Source organism: Simochromis diagramma, unplaced genomic scaffold (genome assembly GCF_900408965.1).
Source record: "Simochromis diagramma unplaced genomic scaffold, fSimDia1.1 OVJJ01000293.1, whole genome shotgun sequence".
Taxonomy (NCBI): domain Eukaryota; kingdom Metazoa; phylum Chordata; class Actinopteri; order Cichliformes; family Cichlidae; genus Simochromis; species Simochromis diagramma.
The window spans coordinates 13,526,180-13,550,331 of record NW_024386801.1 but is presented as its reverse complement, the minus strand read 5'-3'; the positions used below and the strand labels follow the sequence as shown (position 1 = coordinate 13,550,331).

General features: G+C 41.0%; 1 protein-coding gene across 1 annotated transcript; it reads right to left on the bottom strand.

Annotated features, from left to right (window-relative positions):
• Positions 1 to 529: 529 nt before the first annotated feature.
• Positions 530 to 22,246, bottom strand: LOC120729968 (homeobox protein aristaless-like 4). Its single transcript, XM_040026003.1, has 4 exons — positions 21,528 to 22,246; positions 11,298 to 11,611; positions 4,354 to 4,482; positions 530 to 4,068 (listed from the first exon to the last, which is right to left on the bottom strand). The coding sequence occupies exons 1-4, from the start codon at positions 21,868 to 21,870 to the stop codon at positions 3,748 to 3,750; spliced, it is 1,107 nt and encodes a 368-aa protein (XP_039881937.1). The 5' UTR covers positions 21,871 to 22,246; the 3' UTR covers positions 530 to 3,747.
• Positions 22,247 to 24,152: the final 1,906 nt, after the last annotated feature.

Here is a 24,152-nt window from a genome sequence, read left to right as displayed (position 1 = left end):
CTCTGTGTATGGAAGAAATATGATCTACTCTTGACTAGCTGACCATAGATAAACAGTTAAACAATAGGTTCTACTGTCAGTGCTTTTTTTGCATATACTGTATGAAAAGTTCGTAGGTCACTGTTGTGATCATGCCGTACACTGCTGAGTGTTTTTAGAGTCTGAAAATTTTACTTTTCTCTTTATTGTGCTACTGCTGAAAACATAAAACATTGCACAACATTATTTCTTATTGTTTATTCAAGAAATAATTTTCAGCTGCTCCCAAATTCACAAGGGACAAAAACACCAAGTAGCTCCAAAAGTTATAACTATAGAGCCACTACTTTTGGTTTTTCAATGTGTCGGTTTAATAATTGTTTACAACTCGCTGTCCATCTATCCATTAAATACAATCCTACAGCCAGCATTCACTCACCCAAAGAAACAGCCCAAATAAACCAAACTCCTTCTCTTTCAGAAAATGATTGTGGTGGACATGAGTTAAATTTCTTAACCTTTCAAAGAAAGAAAAACAAAACTATTTGCACTCATTCTGCCACTGGAGATCAATTTATTTCAAAATCATTTAGAAACCATCATTAACAAACACAGCGAGTTACTTCTGTACAAAAATACAGCACATGAGCAGCGCTAAATATGGACGGGCTTCGTTTTTTTTCTCTTTTCTTAGTTTTTCTTAGTTTCTCCTGGGACAAAACCACGTAGTCTCTGGCTTTATTAAAGGAAGCGTCCCAGTGGAATAGGCAAAAATAATGATTAAAAAAAAAAACTCGGACAATCTAAGTGCAATAACTTATTGCACTGGCACAATCATACATGGAAATACTTGATTAATATACAAAAAAACGCTTAAAGCCATAAAAAAATGTGAACAAATTTTCAGCCTTTCTTCCATGGCTACTTTTCAAAATAACAAAGAACATAATTTTACATTTCTCGGCAATATTAAGGTAATACTTCATTGGCTTATCTCTTGTGGTCCATTATTTGACAAATAAGCAAAACAAATGTACAAGCAAACGAACAATATTATTTATATTGTTCATATTCACACAATATGACATTACAACCATGGATTTCAATTGCTTTATTTCAGTAGTATCAACACGGACGGAGCTGCAGAGGAGTGGAGCACTGAGGGAGTACCGGCAACGCAAGGTCAACTTGACAAAGTAAGGATTGAGCCACACATTTCTAATCTTAGAGGTCCTTGTCTTTTACTTTGCTGAGGTTTGAGTACCCTCTGCAGGGAATATATAAAGAGAATACATCATCTGGTCCTCCTTAAATGGTCTTTCCTTGCACACACAAAGGTAAACGTTAACATTTTTGATTTTTCATAAATGTTCTCAACGGAAAACATGGTTGTACATGCTAGTGCATGTGAGTCCCTCTCTTTGGGACGTCTTCATAAAGAGACCAGAATGACACTAAAAATGAAAAGACAATGCAGAGACTGAGCAATCAGCATTTGTCCCAAGAAGCAAATAAGTATTTTATCCATCTTTTTCTGTGCAGTCACATCATTTCAGATTATCTGAATCCTGTTGTTTTGCTCTCTTTTGCTTGTGCTTGTTTCCATCGCACTGTACACACAGTGAGACAGAGAGCAGAGGAGTAGTAAATGGACAGTTCTTATGTAGCACGTTTGCTTGTATCAGTCCTAGGCTTATATTAAGCCTAGCTCAAGACTAAAAGAAAACGTTGATAAGGATCCCCGCTGAAAAACGTTTTAGTCCAGGACTAGAATTATTCCAAGTCCAGGAAACTAAACCTTGAAGATTAAGACCAGTAAGCAACCACTAAGAGGACAGAGCAATGCAAGGTGTGGGCCTGTCACTGAGATTAAACTGGGTTTGCTGTCTTGCCCAGAGAGGAGAATCAAACTGCTAACCCTCCACTTCGTTGTCAAATTATTCTACCACCTCAGCCGCAGCAGAACGGAAAAGGAGAACGGCAACACAAACTTTCATCACCACGGTGGGCTCATGATCAGCTGACTTAAAGCACATGGCTACCATGCAATAAGTTTCACAATGCAGACGTCAGCCAATTATCATGACTGGATTTTGGTGTTTTTGGCTGCCATGTAAAATACCTTCCTAACTGTAAATGAAATATGAAATGAGGGAGGTGAGCAGTGGCCAGCGGGCCCTTTTGTTTTGGTTTGAGATGCTGACGCAACATTTAGTAGTTGAATAGACAAGTATCACCATTAAAAGAGGGTTTTTTTTATATTGCTGAAATCTCAGATGTGACTGCAGCAGTGGGTCACAGTAACTCAACCACTATAATCATATGCACTTGATCAATGAAGTCATTTGTCAAGCAAAAGCACCAAACAAACTGTTGAATTGATGTTTAACTTTATCTTATGTTACCATAAACTGAATATCTTTGGGTTTTGGGCAGCGAGACATTTTAAGACGTCACACTGGGTTTCTTGCCATCATCCACGCAGGAGAAAAGAAAACCGATATGTAGCCCAGCATGCGTCATAGAGAGATCAGCCAAAAGGCTAATGAAGCCTGTCTCTAGCCTCGGCCTGGAGCCCAGCTCTGGTGACAAGCTTATTCCGGCGGGGTAACACACACACAGATACCCCTACGATCACTGGACATGCTCACCACATTCCTGTAGTCCAGCTCTAATGTCATCACATTGACCAAACATTACCGAATGCTCTTCGGGACGATTAGGCCCACTGATTTGGCCTGCAGTCTCTGGCATGTATAAGATTCTGTTACCAAGCTATGAATCGACCCTTCATCCCTGCTGAACCCGCGTCTAGCGATGAAGCGATCACTTCTGTGTGTGTGCAGTATGTCCTCACCGTGTAGACTGTGATGTACTGCAGCTTTCACAGGGCAGAAAGGCTCACTTTGATGCTAATTAACTGTGTCTATTCCTGCTGGTTGCTGATTAAAGCTGGCGTGGTAAGCTGGTGTTGAAGGTTGCTGCTGTGCATTCCTGTGCCTTGTCTGCCAATGGAGACACCATTTCCTGTAACCTGAAGCCTGAGCCTATTAGTTGAACCTGTGGAGGGAACCCTGGGAGGGAAATGACAACTTCATTTGAAATTGCTGCCAATCCAAGCCCTGCCCTCCACCCAGACTCAATTGGCAGGCCATGTCTGCTCTCGCTCAGTTAGACTCTGTTCACTTACTCTGCCCTTCTCTGCAGGGAAATAAACTCCCAACAACATACTAGTGAAATGTACAGAAATGAACTGGTTTATACAGTGGAACAGAATGGTGTGTGGTGGGATGGTCGGTATAAAAGATAGGATAAAGAAGGCAAATGATGTGAATCAAGATCTGCTCTTTAAATGACGATACCGTACTTGGCATTATAGGCTATAAGGCTATGAGGACATTAATAAAACCAGGTTTGGGTTTGCTGAATTTTACTGAAAACAGCGTCATGTTAAACGGTTTATTGGGGTGTAAACACCATAGTTGCATGAGACCTGAGAGATCAAGGAATCAAGAATGAACATCTAGGTGATATTCTCATCTAAGTCACACCTCTGCTTGTCTCTCACTTTCAGCATCTGCTGATTATCATAGACACAGTTGTCTTGGTTGCATCGGCAGCTGCGGTGGCCTCTGTTATCTCCACAGTCTCTCCCTGTTCATTTGACCTGTGTTATCATTAGTGCTCGCCTCCTCCCCCCATAGTGCTTGCTGACGGCTGCTCCAGGGCAGGGGCCTTATGGGGGCAGGTTGGGCTCAGGCTGGAACATCATGTAGCCCAGGAGATGGCTGCACTGTGTTCCTTGGCCTTCATACGCAACGCAGCTATGCTGGAGGACTTTCGATCTGGATCAACATTGAGATCATAGCCATTGATTCCCCCACCGATCCCAGCGCCCCCAAACAGACTGCCCATATGAGTCTGTCCCATGTGGCTGCTTCCTGGACTTGGTACGCCCAGGAAGTCAGAGACGCCTCCAGGACCGTGAGGGTGAGGGGGCATGCAGGAGGGCATAGAGTCACAAGGCACGACACAACCGGGCACCGGAGATGCCCCGCTGCTGCTCCCTATCCATGAAGGGTTCTGGATCTGGAGAAGAAAAGGAGGAGATATTTTCATAATAACTGTTGTTTCAAATGAACACATGAAAAATATTAGTCCCGCCATAGTAATAGTCACCTGCACAGAATTATTTTTGATTTGATTTTATTTTTTTGCCACATCAGCTGCTGTTAATAGTAGAAGCCCTCAAATTTAACACTTAGACCGAAGAAACGTTAAGAGAGAGAAAATTTCACACTTCCTAACTGCAATTCTGATATCTGCCATCAGGTGTATCTGTAATGTGCACACCACTGAGGACTGAACATTTACCTGTGCATAGTTCTCAGGTCGAGTGAGCAACGGCAGCTCGTAAGCTGTGGAGAAGTGCGTGCGGACCTGTTGCATCTGGCCAAAACGCTCTCTCTTCCTCCACTTGGCTCTGCGGTTCTGGAACCACACCTGCAAAGAAAACAGACTATCAGGAAAATGCCTCTAACCAAATAGAGACCAAACACTATCAAACAGAAATGTGAATATCCTTCTTAAACGAGGCCATTAAAGCTCCTAAAAAGTACACAGAGTGCTTTAGTTTTTCCCACAGAAAACTGGGCCATCTTCTTGCTAAGAAAGACAAAGTAAAAGACCACATAAAATGAGGACAGTGAAGCAAATAAATTCTCCCGCACATGAAAGTCCGAGACCCGATTTTAAGACTTGACGTGTCTTTAAAGTGCCGTCCACACTGAGCTATTGATGTGAAAATGGTGAGTCTCCCCTGGTGCTGCATGTTTCAGCTCCTCCCTTTGATACACAGACGTCTGCCTCCCTTCAGGCTGCCCGCGTCGACAGATCCACATCTGGGCCTGTAGCCGTTCATAAATCACTCTGAGAAAGGTGTGCTCTCTCCCACATGTCAGCACAGTGGGATCCAGTGGGGAATCCTCTGTATAATCCATGGAACAAATGTTGAACTTTTGACCAGGACATATATACTGTATATATGAGCATAGAGTATATGTATGTGTGTATATTCATCTTTAGCTTTACTGAGCATTGTTTGTAGCACATGAAATGACTACTGCTCTTCAGATTTGTAGACTTGCTACTTCTCAGAGGGTTGAGCTTTCGGGAACCTGCTGACAGACCAAGTGCAGGCTGCTTAGTCCACTTCTCCATGACTGCAAAGTAGAAGATGGCTATGAAGGCTGAAGCCTAAAAGAACTCCCCAAGAACACTTCCCCCCTAAAATCTTAGTGTTAATTGATGTGATGCCTAATACACTGTAGAAATTCATGATGTTCTGCATACTGGAAGACAAATCTCATCACTTTTGCTCTTCCAAAGGTTTCTTCCTTATCTAGGGTTACACGATATTGATGAGTGTGGATAAAAATAAGGAAAAATAGATACTAGATATTGATTACACACATACAACTACCTGGTAAAATAATTAATGTTTTAATAAATGAAGAATTCATTTGTTCTAATAACAAACAATGAAAATAATATTCAGTTGCAAACTTAGTACTATTCTGTTTTATGTAGCCCAGTTGTGTGTCCTATTGTTTTGGGAACTAAAATGAAAAGAAGATGATTAGCAAATAAAACAGTACTTTGCAAAAGTACTGTTTTATTTGGCATAGGCATGAACACATTTATTCTTCAACACAACCTGAACTCTCTCAGGCAAACTTGCATGTAGTTTCTTTAAGCGGTCTGTGGGAATAGTTCTTCAGGCTTCTTGAAGGACATTTAAAGGTCTTTTTTGGGTGTTAGCGGTCTTTTGTTCTATTCTCTGTGAAGATTTTGAGGTCTGGGCTCTGGGGAAGCCATTACATAAGCAGTAGTGTTCTACAGTGTATTTTTTTTCTATCCAGGTATACTTTACTGCATTGTCAGTATGTTTGTGATCATTGTGATGTTGAAGCTGTTGCCAATGAGATGCTTTCCAGACGATATTGCATCAAAATCTGACTGGATCCTTGACACCATGGGCTGAAATGCAGCTCCAAGCCATGACAGAGCCTTCATTGTATTTTACAGGAGGCTGTAGACGCTCACTGCAGTACCTCTCTCTTCACTTTCTCCGTACATATCGACAACCAGAAATATAAAATCTACCTTCATCACTCCAGAAGAGCTGTTGTCACTGATTTTCAGTCCAGTTCTTGTGTAATGTGGCATACCTCTGCCTTTTCTCCATTTCTCTACCTTCAGAATGACTTCTTGACAGCCACCCCTCCACTCAGGCAATTTCTGATGTGGTTCCAGTAAAACAGTAGATGGACGGATCTCACATGTCCTGGGTCAGGTATTTGCTGGATTTCCCCCCCTATTTTTTAAGGACCTGACCTTTTGATAGACTTGCCACTTCTTCTGCCATGGTGTGTTATCTTTGGCATTTTTTGTAGATTCAATAAAATAAATATGACCAAATGATGCGCTTTTGTAACAGTTGGCTAGTATAAAAGTGCCTAAAGATACAATTTAAAAGTGATTCTTTACTAAGATGCGTTTTACATACAACACTGGTTCCCTTGAGTTCCCTTGAGTCCCCATCCCTTGAGTTAGATGCTTTTTTATATTTGAGTGATGCATAAGTCACTGTTAGCTGGGTTAACAAACAAGAAAAAACATTCATCTAAAAATGGTCAGTTAGAAAGATTGGACTGAAAATGAGAGAGAAAAAAGAGCCAATGTCCAAACAAAACCTTAGACCACTTTAAAAACTTCTGAGAAAGTCTGGCGCCTTGGAAGCAAAATATAAGGAAATAAAGGGTAGTCCAAGACTTTTACACAGTACTGTATGTTTCAAAATAGTCAACAGATACAGATTAAACCATACAGATTATCACAGCAACTGCATCTTTCATTAAACTTTTTTTCTGTAGAATTTTCTCACATCTCCTTGCAAGAGAATAGAAAAAGCAGAGGGGGTTACTGGGAGTCTCCACATGTTTATCTGTATCTATTTGTTGGTTGTTTGAATCTTATCCTCCCTGGAGAGAAGGGGGAAACTTCTTCAAAGAGAAAAGAGAGGGCAGCCTCGGTTTGACACAGGGGTTAGGACTTGGATTGTTGGGCTGATTCCCAGCCCAATCAGCTTGTGGTTTTCACAGTCCCTGACATGCAATTTCCCTTCAGTCATCCCCTTCAAATCCCCACTCTTGTCTCTGGCCATTTCTCTCAGTCAACAATAAAGTTTGGTGGCAGAATTGAGCACTGTCGTACAAATGCATATTTGCAAAATGCTGATTTTCTTATAGTAAGGACTTGACTTTAAACATATGAGATAAGACCACCTATAAGCACCCTAACCTGCAAACTCATCGTCTCATTTTTTTTAGATGCATTGACCTCCTAGCAAAGTCAAAGTGAATAACATATCCATATGTCTGTATTTTTGCAAGAAACTGACATAAAGAAGTCTCGCCTGACTCCGACATTCTTTGGGTCAGCTGGTGAGATTAGAGAACAGCTCACCCTTACTGAGTGGTAAGCTGATATGTGAGGTTGTGACTGAACCCCAATGTCAAGGTGAGGGGTTGGAGCCCTTTGAATTATATCATATGTTTGGAAGTAGGTTTGTGGGTCTATTTTATACTCCTCCTGAGGATTTGGGATCTATTATTGTTTAAGATTTGTCATGCCTTTCCTCTGGTGGCTCTTTGGTTGCACAAGCTCATAATATCACAAGTTTCCAAATATAAGCCCCAACATGAAAACACCAACATTAAGTTTCATTACAGCCTCAGTTCTACAAAGATATGTTACTAATGTGATTAATGTATTACCAGCTCAAGGACTCAATTTTCCTCCAGATATATGCAATTCTGGCAAAGTTTGAAAGATGGCGTATAAGTTTGTCCATTTACTAACTCGCCACAGGTAAACCACAAGGTCTTTATGATATCCACGGTACCCTCATTTAGTTTTATAGTAAATGTAACAGTCTATTGATACAACAGTGATTGGTACAAGCCAGGTACATTGTAAACAGTTAATCACAATGTAAACTTACTTATATTCTAAAGCCATTTCAGACTCTTCAAGAATTTTTCAGTGCCCTGCACGAAAAATACGTTTTTCTTTCTCAGCAAACCTAAGTTTTTAATTTTAATTGTGATTTTGACAAATAGAGATGCCTCATTCAGTTTTCATACTGTGCTGGCACCACATGATATGTAGCTAGACTTCCTGGATTTTTATAATATATATATACATGCAGGACAAGAGCATCTGCTGGATCAACTATCAGAGTCGTACTGCCCTTCCCTCCGTCTTTGTAAACTAGTCTTAATTTTTGGTTACCTGTATTATGAAAATAGTCACATTTCATTTAAATATTTATAAAACTCTTTGAGGAAATGTTGTCAGAATAGCAACAGAGCCTGATGAATGACCTTCTTGATTCTGGTCTTAGATTGTTATCAAAAATATTTTTAAAAATCGCATATTTCAAAGCTCTGCTGTCAGTCACCCAGCGCCGTTATTGTACTCCCACTCCTGTGTTGAAGCTCAGGCTCTTCTGTCCCTCGCCACCCCGCCCCCAACTCCGACCCCTCTCTCCATGTCTCTCTCCTCCCTCCGTTTTAAGTCAGTGAGGGGAAGTGGGGATATTGGAAAGTGAGATGGGAGAATGTTCAAACTGGAGCTTGTTTTCATTTCATGTTTAATTTCCTGATGCCTAAGCCCTCGGCTTTCCGCAGCTAACCCCTCTGACCTTTGAGAGGCGTGCAGACAAGAGCAGTGGACCAGGCGTGCACACACATACACACAGAATCACACACATTTGCATACCATGTTATATTCACATTTCAAAGTTGCTCTCCAAAAAATGCAGTATTTTAACCTGGACCCTCTCAAGCACTTACTGGAAGCTTTTTCATAAACAGTTTCTGAGCACATATATTTCCCTTGTCTTGGTTTCTGAGTGTGTAATGTTTCACAGAGAGTTTGCTCTACGTAGCTTTTCCTTTGAACGGCAGTAGGAACAAGACCCCTGCCAAATAGTTTGGCAGAGAGATAATTCGGGGAACATTGTGGAGTCAGATGTGTCCCTTGCTGCTCCATCTCTCATAGTCCCTGACTTATAAATTCATGCAGTTCTTGAGAAAGTGAAGGTCACTGCTGTCTTTGTGCAAGCAGTTTTCCAATTAACATAAATTGTCTTAATTGTTTGTCATGATGAACACCAGTGGTTAATAATATATAAAACCCAAAATGATGCTATTTACCAACTACACACACTCACGACTCCTGTTCATTTTATTTTAGCAGACATCTGCAAGGAAGGTGGCTCAGTGGTCTTGGAGCTCAAATAGCTTGGCGGTGATACAGTAATTGCTAAAGACGCTGACAGCGAAAAGCAGCTTACAGAGCCATTAAAGAGCTTTATTTATGCTCCAGAGCCAGCAGGCAGAGAGAAAGGAAGAGGGAGAAAGGGAGGGCAGAGTCCACAACTCCAAAAGCAGCTTTGAAGTCCAGCCGTCTCACCTCATCTCTGTCATCTAGGACCACTGCAATTGATAGACTGCCTCAGCAGTCAATCACGTACAGCCTCCTCCTCCTCAATAAAAAGTAGGCTGTATGGTGAAGTTCAAGTCACGAGGCTCTGAGCTAATTGCTTCTAAAGAAAGTAATGGCACCAGAAGTCACAGATTGTGTTATTGGAAAGCTGCAGCCTGATTTTATGAAGACATTCAACATCAAAACTGAGGATGAAACCGTAGGACCTTGACACTAGCAATTTGGCAGAAAACATCTGTATTCTGGATTTCAATTGCTGTTGTTTTGCAGATGAAAAGGATTCTCGATTGCTTTCCGAGCATCGAGTGCCCCTCGGTATTCAACAATTGGATATCCCTGGACTTTGTCTCAATGTACCTTCAGTTGAAATTGTGGGGTTTAGTCTTGATTGCGTGCATATTTAGGGTTTGATTTTAGAAGTATGGGTCAAACCTCACAGTGACTCAACAGAGTCTGCAGTGTGCCTGTCAGATGAAGACGTTAATTATATTCATCTGGGGCATAGATGGGTCTGTGTGAATGCAACATGAATGTACTTATTTTACTGTACCACCACAAGGACCAGGCCCGGTTCTCTGTCCCTGACTATGTCTCGGACTATGTGTGGAAATTGAAACTGGCATCTCAAAGTGTTTTTTATATCCATGCCAAAATAGCTTTGATGGTGTTCCATGTGTTTTCCCTCGTTGCCTCCAGAGCTGTGCAGCGAAGTAGTTTAAACATGGCGGTGTGGGGAGAAACCCTTGGCCTCTGACCCTTTCCAGAGTCTACACCATGTAAGTGCTAAGAGCAGCGTATTCCCTAAGTCTCCTCCATCCCACTCTGATCTAAAACTGGCAGGCACAAAGACAGATGGAGAACAATAGGCTTTGCTGTCTAATGCTAGGAACAGTCTTTGTAACTCTCAGCCTTCCCTGTCAGTTCCCCCAATGATTATCAGCGTGCAAACAACTGTACTCATGGAAACTGTCTTAACAAGACAGAAGGACACCATCAGCTGCTTCAGCAAGTGCACGGAAATGACATATGTTTGTATTAAAGTCTCAAAGTTCTCCAGTGGACAGACAGTTGTTAATTTCCTACTCACAATGCAACATTGTCTTTAACACGATCATGCTCATTCCTAAACCATATGTTTTATTACAGTGCCAATAGAATCAAAACACCTAATGTTTGTTTGTTTTTCCCTGAACCATGACTCTGAGTGGGGTGGGGGGGGGGTGGGTGGGGGGGGGGGGGGGGGTTATGCATGTGACCCAGTCTGTCTGACATCTCTATGCTGGTGTTGTTCTTACGTCATCATAATTATGTTTGTCCACAAGTGCAACTGACCAATCACACTGTTGTGATGTTGCTTTGGACTGTTGAGGAAAACGAAAAGAAATGATTTTGTTCATATAAAAGTCTCTTCTGGGACAAGCATTACAACTGTTTTTATTAGTTAATGTATACAATATGATAAATATATTATCAAGTTGCTAGTGATAGTTTTGGTCAGTTGCAATCTTGATCCTGGATCAACATTTTTGTGATTGATATAGGAACAACAACAACATGGGGATATGTCATAAAATAGATTAATTGTGTATTACAGTCATTTGTTTCGATGACATAAATAAAATCTGGTGATATTTTGATTAGATGACAGAGATTCATTTTCTCTTATAAATAAAGGACTTCTTAGCTTATGTCAATGCAGAAAGGTGCTTTTCAAGCGTAACCCTCTGTTTTGACTTCATCCTCACCTGTACACGGGCCTCTGTCAGGTCTGTCCTGAGTGCCAGCTGCTCACGGGCATATACATCAGGGTAGTGTGTCTTCTGGAAAACCTTCTCCAGCTCCTCCAGCTGGTAGCTGGTGAACGTAGTGCGATTGCGCCTCTTCTTGCCTTTGTTGCTCTCGGCCTCGCTTTTTTCCAGTGGGCTAGAAAGGTCCGACCCCGGGCGCTCGCTCTGCCCCTTCACTCCAGTGTCCTTTAGGTTCAGGTAGCTGCTTTCCATCCCAGGAGGGTCGACGCTCTGGGGCAGCTCAGACTCTGTCAGGCTGCTGCTGTCCTTTCCTGTATTTTGGAGATAAGAAAAGTAAAGAAGAGGTCAAAACATTTATTTTTAACAGTTTGTTCTTTTAAAGGGGCACCACACAAATTTTATACGTTCTGTTTTAGTTCAAAATGCTCTCAAGCACTAAGTCGCTCAAGTACTCCTTCTGTGGCTTCCTGTTACTGCTCAAAACTTTAATGTGGAATTTAAAATGTGAAAATACAAGCGTTTGGGTGAAGCATTAAAAGATGAAGGTAATACTTTATAACTATACCCACAACTAAAGGTGTAATTCCCCTGTAATTAAATGGAATCTCAATGTATTTTTATTTAAACTACAGTGTCATTATATTTATATATAAATACTTAAAGGTAGGTACCTTGCCTTTTAATTACAAGAGAAGGACAATTAAATAATACAAAATTATGAACCATGATGCTCACCATCATTAGGACTTTTAAATAACAATGTAGAAATATAAAGATATAAAAAGACAAGATTAAGTAACTCCATAATGCAACCCAAAAAATGCAACGTTTTAACGATATTTACGTAGTTCTTAAAATTACTCACACACGACTTAAATTTACTGACAGTATAATTATTTCTTTTTTCCTGTAAAAACCTAACTTGTTACCCCCTTTTTTTCTAGAGTACCAACCTTTAAGTATTTGTATGTAAATATAATTACCTTGTAAGTTTAAATGAAATGTGCTGAAATTCCATTTGATTAAATATCAATTACACCCTTGGTCGCTGTTCGTATTATAAGGTGTTAACAACTTAGAAAATATTCTCAAAATTGACTAAAGTGTGGCTTTACTGTGAAATCAGTTCATTTGTGTAATAATAAACAGACAGTTATCTTTCTGACCATCTTACAGATGAATAAAAACCGCCATGTGTTCTCAGTAATAGTCCCACGTTTACAGTTAGAACATTAATTAGAGCAACGTGTCTTTAAAATGTGGCTGAATGATCACATTCAAGCCACCAAGAGTGTCTGCTCATCGTCACATTACAGCATCCCCGCCAAATGACATTTACTTTAAGCACAGATCATCTCTGTGATGTTTTATTTTAAGGTTCAAAGGCCTCGTCTGTGTGCAGCAGGAAAGAAAGTTTGAAAGATATGTCACGACGCATTGGTGTGACCTGCGACACAACCCTCGAGCCCTTCTCCCTTCACATCTCTCAATCACGCCACCTGAAATCCGAGCCACACAAAATCCTGTGCGTCTCGGGCCGTGTGTATGGCGGGCCTTGTGTATGGGGGCAACCACGCTTACCCCACGGCCTTTCCCCTGAGATGTAAACAACATTGTGTTTGTCACCTTCAATTTTCAGTGCATCCATTTTGTTACAGACCTTGCTCTGTTCCTGTCAGCACATGCTGGCTTTTTGTTTCCTTTTAAGAGATGAAGAAAGCTGTCCCTTCTCCTTCAATAAACAAACAGCCGTGTGAATAAATAAGCAGAAGGGCTCTGGTTGCAGGCCAGTGAGAACAGTGTGCTCGGTCAGCCTCTGTTTGCCTTTCCTGCAAATGGGCATGGAGAGTGCCCTGTCCTAACTGTATTGGTCTGAAACCAGCGCATAATGGTCTCCTCCATATAAACAGACTTGTGAGTGTTGTGCAACACCACCATTACTTTAATCCAACAGAATTTTTCTCAGAGTTAGGAAGTGCCAAATGATTGAAAGTTATGGGCTTGTATGCATGCATTTGCTTTTGTCACGTTGCATTTTCTTCTGAGTAACGTCAGTAATCGCTGTGTGTCATTCTTAGAAAGTTACCTCACTGAAAGAGTTGACACCTTTTGACACACAGTGAGTCACAGAGTCTTGTTTTTTAGTGGTTAACAAGATGACTGAATAGTTTTAGGGTGATGAAGTTAGGCGGTGGTTGTCTGCAACAAGCATGTTTGTTTTCATGGATTAGTACACTTTGGGCTTGTGTGTCCCACAATGAAATGTCAATAGTCATCCCCTCAGAACTGCTGCAGCCCTTCCCTGCTTTCTGGCTCAGACCTACATGGGCTGAAACACTAATGGAACAACACAGCGTTGCCCAACTGGAGTTCATGTCCTCATACAGCAGTGGCCTACCTGTCAGATCTTTTTACAGTCTCCATGCAGGCAGATATTCTGACATCACCAACCCCTGAGCTGGCCTCGTATCCTCGAGCTACGTACAGTCATTTTATTCTGCCTCTGGGCAGGAGCATGGCTCTAGTGTTAGTAAAGTAAGACAGGTCAACTCCAGGTTCCTGTCTGGCATTTGCATCTGTGAGAGAAAATCCAGTTATGCCCCTGAGCAAGGGGCACATATCCTGTGAGACTGCAGCTGCACACAGATGAGGAGATGGGAAAAGGGTAGGATGGAGTGTGGGAGGTACTCCAATTTGTCAGTGCAATTAAAAAAATGATTTAACATTTTGTTAAATACACATATTTCTTTTCTTATCCAGACATTGGATCCACTGATCAGTGCCAATCCCATAACCGTAACTAAATGTGAGGCTACCGTGAGCAGCCTGCTAAAGGCATAAGGACTGGAAAGATGAGGTAAATTGCTTGCCTGTCACTGAAAAATTCCACCAGGAAGTAACATATATATAACATATAGTCATGTAAAAGAGGAAAACTAAGTACACCCCATGATTCAGTAGCTTGTAGAACCACCTTCACCCGCAATAACTTGAAATAATTGTGTTCTGTATGACTTTACCAAATGTCTCACATCATTGTGGAGGAATCTTGGCCCACTCTTCTTTATAAGGTTGCTTCATTTTACTGAGGTTTGCTGGCCTTGAGGTTTGTAGCAAGAACTTAAGGTCTCTGGTTTCTGGAGCATTTCAATTACGTTGAGGTCGGGCTTATACTGGGCCATTGTAACACCTTTATTCTTTTCTTTTTCACTCATTTTGCTTTAGATCTGCTGCTGTGCTTAGGATCATTGTCTGTTTGCATACCCCAGTTTTGCCCAACTTATAGCTTTTGGACAGATGGTCTCACATTTGACTCTAGAATACTTTTGTATACAAAGGAGTTCACTGGTCGACTCAGTGATCCTAGGTGCCCAGGTCCTGTAGCTGCCAAACAAGCCCAAATCATCAACCCCCCACCACCATGCTTGACAATTGGTATGAGGTGTTTGTGTGGATCTGCTGCATTTTCTCTTCACCAAACGTGGCACTGTGCATTATGGCCAGACATCTCCACTTTGGCCTCCTCTGCTCAAAGGTCACTAAGTTCTCGTGGTTTGTTTAGATACAACTGTGCAAACCTAAGCCGTACTGCCATTTTTTTTATTTTTTATTTTAGAGAGAAGAGTAACTTTCCAAACAAGCCATACTTGTTCTGTCTTTTTCTAATTGTACTGCCTTGAACTTTAACATCTAACATGCTAAGTGAGGACTGTAGAGTTTAAAATGTCGCTCTTGTCTCTGACCTTGGAGTGGATTTTCTGGGACAGTAATGATAACATTGTGTTAACACACATCTGAATGCTCCAAATCAGCAAAGTGCTAAAACTTCTACTTTTAGAGAGGTGCTCACATTTGCTAATGATCAATTATTCAAATGCATTTGATTAGCAGTGCCTGGCTCCTACTTACCCTCTTAATTCCCTTGGAAGCAGTAAGGGTGAACTTAATTTGTCATAGGACTGTGTCTGGTAAAAACTTTGTCATTTTCAGTTCTTTGTGCATAGATCCAAAAAACATGCCCTTTAACAGAAACATTGTAGGGTATGACAATCAAAGAATCCTGAATAGAAATATATAGGGGAATTTGCCAAAGATACTACCAAAGAGGGGCTTTGTCCTGCCCTTGCATCCAAAGAGCCATCCTGAGCTACGTGCTTTATATCAGCTGAACCCAGAAACATATAATTCAATCCAGTTTTATTGCACTGATGCACACACACATTTAACTTTCATGACCCTTTCAGTTGTGTGGTGGCATGCTGTATCTCATATCCCATTTTCAGCACTCTGATGGGATAACCCAGTGACAGTGATTGTGTCAGCACTCAGGACTGGGTTGTAAATTCATCCATAATGTGGTAAAACTTTGCTCAAGCGTGGTGGAGGTATAACGTTAAAGGGGAACATTTTTTTTGAGGCAAAGTCACTCATCTAAACAGATTTCATCAGATCTGAGTGGTGTGTTTTTATGCCCCTTACACTGTTTAAACTGCGGTTATGAGTCTCTCTCCATTCATTTAGGTTGGGATTTGATGTTGTTATACTGCAGTATATTGCACTGGAAATCCCATAAAGCAGTACTGACTATTTGCAATCATTTGCCTCAAGATTCCTTAACTTTGTTTGTTGTTCTTTCGTTGTTCTTTGGCGATTTTGCAGGAGAAATTGAGACTGTTACGAGTCAGTTTTGATCACCTGGCTGTATTTTGCTCTTCCTGAAATCTATTTATAGATGTATTTTGGGCTTAACTAGTTACTAGTCTACAGTTAGTTAACTGGCTACAGCATACATCCCTATAAGTGTTAATAACCGTCTCATCCATCAGATCCAAGAAGAGACTTAATCAGGGATTTTCCCACGCTGAACTCTCCCTTTAAGTCTCTGAGCTTAACCCAGTCTTTTACCGCCATATTTTACACTGGAATCTGCAATAATCAACATCTTTTGTCTGTCTAGTATGCCAAACTCATCCCTTTTCTCTCTGTCACGCTAACCACACAGAATCCTTTCCCACAAGCATCTTTCAGTTTTCCCGCATGCTGAGCTGTCTCTTCTGCACGCTGCTCCGGAGAACACAGCCATCACACACTGCTTTCTTTTGGGAGCCAAGATTCCACTGCGCTGGCTCCGAATTTTTTTGGCATTCACAGGAATGTGTTTTTGACAGTTGTTCTAGTTTGAGCATTCAGCAACGTATATGTGAACGCACCATCTGCGCAATGTGCCAGTTTCTCTGTGACAAGCTGCAGACCTCTTCATTTAGCCGAGGTCAGATGTTTACTAGGGTCAGCAATTTAATCACTGCTGAAAACAGAGAGAAAACATCAAAGTGTAATTTAACTGGTTGTAAAGCAACAGGGCACCCTCTCGGTTTTTATGGAACGGGACAGGGAGGGTCAAGTGAAGCCAAATAAAAGAAACACTATAAATTAGTAACCTGGGGAAGGGTTAATGACCAAACACTAAATAGGGAAGGGAATGCTTTTAAACAAAGTGCTCTGAAATGTTCTCTCAAAGCATTCGGAGCTGACAGCAGCACTCCACCAAATAAAGTCAAATATTCCTTCAGGTTTGGTTGTCAACAGGTGACTATTAATTTACAGTTAATGTTGGCTCGCAGACACGCTTCGGCCCGGATTTTTTTTTTTTCTGCACCGCGCTCTAAGACCTGATGTTGACTGTTGTTTCCTCAGTGGAAGGGAGGCTCCCAGATGTTCCTGAGGAGAGATCGATGCCAGCGGCTCATGCAAGAATGCAGATTCCCTGGGAAACAGAAAAAGTCTTTCTGTTAAACCTCACTGCTGTCATATTACCTTGGGCTGGGTCGCTCACTGTCTCATATCAAAATGCGCAAAAAATAGTTGTGGGGTTAAGGTCGTTTGAGGGGAAACTAGTGGAAGAAGAACACAAGTGTCTTTCTTAAACGTGGAGAATCTTGAGAAAAACATTCATGTGTTTGAACTGTATATAAACTGCATATTAAGCATTAAGATAAATAACATTTGCCACTCTAGGCAAATGTAATTTATTGGCAATGTAATGTGGCAATGCTGCAACATTACAATTAGGTTGGTCATTACAAAATCCCTCTCTTCTAGTAGATCACAGTGGCAAGCAAATTCTTGCCATTCCCATGTCTCTTTTTGATCACACTACAGTCCTGTGCGGCCATATGTTCGCATTGTTCAACAACCCTGCAGAGGTTAGATTAGAGTCAGATTTAACTGATGAAAGTAGTAAAGGTGAAGCCACAGAGCCAGACTCAGCACAACAGGCCCCACAGTGTGTGCCAGCTGGCCCGAGTCAGTCGCTTTATTTTTGGTATGTGTGTTACCTTCGCCTGCAAGAGGGATGACTGAATGTTTAAGCAAAAAAGCAGCAAAACACAGCAGAAAGATTGAGTGCAGGAACAGATACAAGCAGGAACTTGACATTTAGAAAAACAACACCCCACAGAACAAGATCTCGGGTTGCCAAAGCTATATGGATGTATATTTCTTTTCATGGCGGGCCAGTTGCTGCTCCTTTGCGTCCCGAGTCACACATTTATATGAGCCACTGCTTCCAAGCATTCACTCATTACGTATTCGAATTTATTCTGGTTCGCAGAAGCATGCTGGTACGATCACAGGTGTCACTCTGGCGCTCGCGTTTTTGCTAAAATCAACACAATGTGTTAGTCATCAGCACATGTGTATCATGTGACATCACTTCCCCAAGCCTTTTAATGCGTACTTAGAATACTGTATTTTGACAGGACGCTTTTAAAGAGCTGCCAGGACTTTTTGAGCTTGTGTTTTGGTTTTCATATGCTGAGAAAATGTTTTACATATCACAGGATGCTCAATGTCCCGCTGAGGGGGAGGAGGGGTTGTTTAAAAGTACAAAGATTGACAATTGTTGTACTTTCGGAGTGTATAATTTGCTTTGGTTATTTTGTGAAGAGGCGAAAAGGATATGAGCCTTTAGCCCGAGTTGTACTAGTATTACCACAATACTAGTGTCTCTCTGATTGCCACCTTTAAGCCTTACTTTCATTTTATAAATACTGAGTGAGAATACTTTAATGATTGCTTTATGTTCATGAAACAATATGATCTCCTCTCTGAAGCGAGCAGCCCCTATCAAAGGCAAAAAACTGAAATTAATTAAAATGAAACAATGAGTTCAATAAAGTGCTGTGCACGTAAACAGTCGTTCCCACACATGTGCCGCTTTCCTGGAAACCCTCTCATTTCTCTCGAGTCTCTCAAATCATTACCCAATCCCCATGTCCGTTTCTGACTCCTTGCTTATTTGTACAAGGTATTGTTGAGACAGGGTTATGTAAACCAGTCCCACTTTGTCATCTTGGGGACTCTCTGTAGCTTCGGAGATCTGATGTTTGGGGAGTATGAATAATAACTATAGGATCCAGTAATGCACATCTGCCTTGCATTAATGCGGCCCTCTCCTGCGGCGCTGACCTGCATTCCTCAGCTCTCGATCAGCTCCAGGGATTTTTATTTCATTCATCGCCATGTGAGCAGGTAGTCGGCTCCATCCCTGTCTTCACTGCAGGACAGTCTACCTGATTAACGTAGGCTTAGAATGAACAGTCCCACCGATCGGAGCCACTACTGTGCACGGCTGCATGTTGATTCATGCTTCCTGAGTCAGGGTTGTTTTCTGCTTTTTCTACAGACGTGGTTTATGAGACAACGTTGTATTATTAATAAACAAGATTTAAGAGTATATCCACACCACCTGAACCCGGATGTTTTTTTTTTAATAAAGTAAAATAAAAAATAAAAAAAGCTTGAAATATTTTGATTAATATTTAAATTGAATTTTAAAATATTTCTTAGATTTCTATAACTTTACAATTTTCTCAGATGAATTGTACTCAGCTGCACTGAAATCATGTGAATGTAAAGGTGTTTCAGGGGTTTTGGATCTCCTAAATCAAAGGTGTAAATTTAAAAGAAGAAATGTGGATATTATGGAGCAGTTATTAAATACATTCCACGATAATACAAAATTCCAGTTCTTTGCACTTTATGTATATTTTAAAAATGGCAGTTTTAATACATATCTAAAAGAGATGGCCTAGCTGGTTGCCTCTCTTTTGGGTGTTTTGATGTATGAAAACAATTTCATGTAAAATCTTCAGAATGACATAGAGATTTGCCATAAACAGCTTTAGAGCCGTAGCTGAAGTTACCACATTCAAAATTCCCTTTGGGGACAAGACAGTTTTGTCATCATGATGGAGATAAAGCATCAGCATTGAGCAATATATCTCCCATTGAGGACCACACATAACAGCACAACCCTGTTGACGCCTGAGGCTTTGGCAAGTCCCCAAAGTATCCTCCCCAGAGCCACGATGCCTTCATCTGGCTGCAACATTTTCAATATTAACATTGCACAGCTCTCCTCAAGGGAGGCAATGTTGCATTTAATGATGGTGTTTAAATGATTCTGTCAATGCACTTGCCAAGTCGATTTAGTTCAGTGCAGGGGTGCTGAAAATGTTGGAGGCAGAAAAGGTGACAGTTCAGACTAAAGTGAAGAGTGACACCATTTTTTTTTCTCAGAACAAAAAAGAACACTTTGCACTTTGTGGCTGTGTGATGGTGGTTATACAAAAATGTACATACTGCCGGTCTCCTCCTCGCAGATCACGCAGAGCAGAATTAGACCAAAGCACTTTTATTCATTATGTGTAATGAGCAGTTTTTAGATCTCAAATTTTGGAACTTTTCTGAACTTCAGTGAGAACTGCATTAGATGCATTTAGGATGGATTGCTGCAAAGGACTCGATTCACTTAGTTTTAGCTGTGATCCCAACAGATGTTTTCGTCTATATCACTGTGGTAAACATCTGGAATTGACGCCAACCGGTCTGCCTCAGTGTACACCAAAATCTGATTTTTGATGTAGAATATTATAGAGATATGACATAAAAATATTTAAGATTACTGTCTGTTACTTTTTTCACCCTATTGCCCTTTTGACCTTTTGTCACTCGGAATAATTTGAATCGGATCCATCGGCTTAATAAAGTTGTCTGTTTTGATTTTAATAAAAGCAGAACCTTTTCTTTTGCCGACCTTAAGCGTGGCTCCAGAATTGTCCTGATTGTCGCAAAACTGTAAAGCTTTCATTATAAACGCTATTTAAATGCATTTGGTACGAAGATGACTACACGGACAATTAAGGGACATAAACTAAGCATTGCTTTTGGCTTATAAACCTCCATCAAATGGATTAATTAATATTAACAAAGACACCTGAAAAAAGAAGAATTTGCCCTTTTGTGTTTACTCTTACAGAATAAGCAGGACTTGCTGGAAAAAAAATTATAGGCCCATTTCCTGCACATCCAAAAAATTCTCAAAAAATTAGGCCTTATGTTTCATAGGCTGTAAGGCTGAGGGTTCCGCGTAACGCAGACAGGTCTCAAAGTGCCCCAAATAATAATAATAACAGCAATATTCCACGAGTTGAGTTTATTTGTCAGCGATCAAGATAATTTATTGTTGACGATAACATGTTGCAGTTGTAGTTGAGTGAGAATAGTCGCAGCGGTGCTGCGGGCTCGCCAGTCCAGCGATGCAGTGACAGACACAGGAAACAAAATTCTCCGTTAGTGCTATTATTTTGTAGCGCCAGTGCGCAAAAAACGGACAAAAAGTCGATTTAAAGGCACAAAAATACCAAACTGCCTTTGGTCAAAGCGCCTCATTAAATCAAAATAAAACCCAGAGGTTTGATGCATTAATTATAACTCACCTTGCAGGTGTACAAGTACCTAAAATCCTTTAATCTCACTAGACTTGTAAAAAAAAAAAAAAAAAAAAAAATCAGCCTACTTCTAATATTTACTTTTTCTGCAATTATCCGGATTTAAGGGCTTTAATGTGAAGGTTATGTTCCTGAGTCAGAACCAGTTGTGCTCAAAGAAAATAGGTCTGTTTTTCAAAATGTGTTTTCTTTTCATACCTCGGCTTCTCCAGTCAGGCTGATGGGTTCAACAAACGAACTTATGGCACACCAATGCGCACACTTTCTCCTCCTCTCTGCTCTACTTTGACAGCTCATTTTCACACCGTGTGTTAGACAATACTATAAATTTCACTTATTGCTTGCAAATGTCCGGTCCTGCCTCGCATTTCCGTTAAATTTCTGGCCAACACATATATTCCCTGCAGAAATCGCACTTTGTCTTGTGCGCACTCACCATAGCAGGAGATGAGCGTCCCGTTGTGTGCGCTGTCCGGGTGCAGCTTGCTGCCTTCCGGGGGAGTTTTGCAGGTCGGTCGCTGCATGAAGAGCTGGTATTTGTTGAAGGTGCCCTCCTCAGCGCCATCCAGTGACTGGCAGTCCGGCTGGAAAGGACTCCTGGACTTCTCTCCGTAAGCCTGCCCTTTACCCGGAATGAACGTGGGACTGTATTTTGTTTCAGTGGTTGGGAAAGTCCTGAAAGGGTTCGCTTGGTGATCTCTACTTTGCGCAGTAGATGTACTATAATATGAATCCATCGATGTCATATCGCAGTATGAGACGCACGTATCTGCGTTCATACCTAAAAAGATATATTTAAAAAAAAATCCACACGGTTCTTGTTTCCCTCCCCTTCTACAGACAGCAGATATTCTCCCAAATTTCTCTCGCACTGACAGGCTCACACTGCCGCGCTCATGCACACACACTCTCACACTGGCGCATCTGGGACTGGTTAAAAAATGAATCAGATGTTTTCCAGAGACTGCAGACTGAACAAATGCTAAAAGCCCCCTGAAGGTTTGTCGGGGTAAAGAGAAATACCTTCCTCAAGCTGATGCCGCCTCAGTAGCCTACAGTGGATCAGACACACGCACACGCAGCACTCCGACCTTCAGGCTCGACGCACGTCTGAAGTAGGGCCCACACCGAGCTTCAACCTCCGCTATTATGCAGCCAGTAGAAATGGGAGGTCAAGCTCAGAAGGGGGACAGCTTTTTTTGTAAACACGCGGGAGATACAACACATGACATTAATGTAATTAGGGGATGAATATGACCGCTTTGATTCCTGTTGTTGCATGGACCTTAACCTCCTACTTAGAGAAAAAAAATTATATCTTTTTATTAACCTGTAAAGGACTCTTCCCTTCCTTTCCGAGGAAGCCAGATGCTTATTAAATGACATTTGTGGAAACATTTGTGTTCCAAATATGTGGGGGAAAAGAGAGAAAACAGCACAAGTGTAAATGGATCAAGCCGGAAATTCGAGCAGCAACAGCTCCTAAATTCAGTCGTCGTTAGACTTCAGTGTTGCATAAATATTTTGTTTGTGTTTATGTTGTGGAGGCCCGCACGAAGCGCATTATCAGGGGGGGGTCTGTTACTGCGCACAAGTCCATTCACAGTGGAGGAGAATCAGAGCATCATTAAGCAGCTTTGCCATTTGAAAATGAGCACTTGTAAATATCGAATTGGCCTAATTATGAATCGTTAAGCCCATCATGCTCGCTGAAATAGGTTACTTGGCTTCGTGCGCAAAGATCTGGTACAACGAAGCCGCGCCGGCAATTTGCCTTTTCTAGACTATAAAACGCTGGAATGAAGCGGTTAAGGAAACAAGATGGGCCTTTATGTCTGTCGGTAGTCAAATTGGTTAAGCTGGCTCAAATCACGTCCTTAATTTTAGGATATTGTCAAGATTACCTAACAGTTTGAGAGACAGCGAAAATGAGAAAAATAAATCCCAAATCTTTTACAATCTGGCGCAACCGAGCGTGTCTGATTCGCATTAATATCACATGGTGACATGGTAATATACATGGTAATAGTCCCTTAATATTTGGCCAAACACTAATATTTATTATTATTATTATTATTATTATTATTTGTTTCTGCATTTATTTTTATTAATCTAAATTCTCGAGTCCTCTTCTTTTTCTTTCTTTCAGGTTTAATTAATTTTATAACTTTAATTGTGGCTCTTGTTTAGCAACATGATGCAGTCCACATCTGCAGCCGTGTACTCAGCCAGCAGGAGGATTGAATTTCTTAAAACATATAAGATAAAATGAGACACCAATAAACGAATTAGCTCTATTTTTAAGCTGTTAGCGGTTTGTTTTTGTTGCTTTTTTGCCCGAAGCAGTAATCTTTTAGTATGCATTATGTTTCTTTCTCTGAGGAGGTCCCTTTGTTCACATTTTAAATGTGTTCACTTGTAAAATAAGAAAAGAGCCAAATGACCGGTTGAGGCCCGGTGCACGTGCAGTTTGTCGGCGATGTCCTGTCCACCGCCGGCTTCTCTCCGGCTGTGCAGATATTCCTTAACGAGACTTTTGACTGTTTTGTTAGTAAAAGTCTCCCGCAAAGAGACATTTCAGATATAATGAGTATGACTCTGGCTGCACACCACACCGACCCCAACTTTTCTTTAGTCATTTTCTTTTCTTTTTTATTTTGAGCCTGTGTTGAGGCTGGTAATGTGAGGGGCGATTAAACCTGTTCGGCTTTTATACTTCAGATCCCTGCAGTTTATTTCAGCTGTTTTATGTCTTCGTGTCTCGACGAGAGCACGAAGCACACGAATATAAACAAGCAGCAGAAAGCTTGGCTCCCACAGAATGATCAGTGTTTGTTTACGTTATCAGCATTATGATCGTATGTGAGACAGAAGACAAGACAAACATACGGGTTTTTAATGCAGTCTGTAATTATTCATTTCACACTGTTTTCTAATGATAAGAGAGATAAATAATTTTTAGATCTTTTTTATGCGCTAAAACCGAAAGTCCCTGTTGCCTTTGAGTTCTAAGACAAAAAAAACCTTTTCTGTTATTTGGATTTTTGAGTATTAAAGTTAG

What these genes read in the sequence shown, in the direction of transcription:
- LOC120729968 (XM_040026003.1), bottom strand. Translation starts at nt 21,870, where the DNA reads ATGAACGCAGATACGTGCGTCTCATACTGCGATATGACATCGATGGAT. An exon ending in TGACAGAGGCCCGTGTACAG is followed by an intron (nt 4,483 to 11,297) that starts GTGAGGATGAAG and finishes TTTTCTTTGCAG; the next exon opens with GTGTGGTTCCAGAACCGCAG. An exon ending in GACCTGAGAACTATGCACAG is followed by an intron (nt 4,069 to 4,353) that starts GTAAATGTTCAG and finishes TTTCTTCTCCAG; the next exon opens with ATCCAGAACCCTTCATGGAT.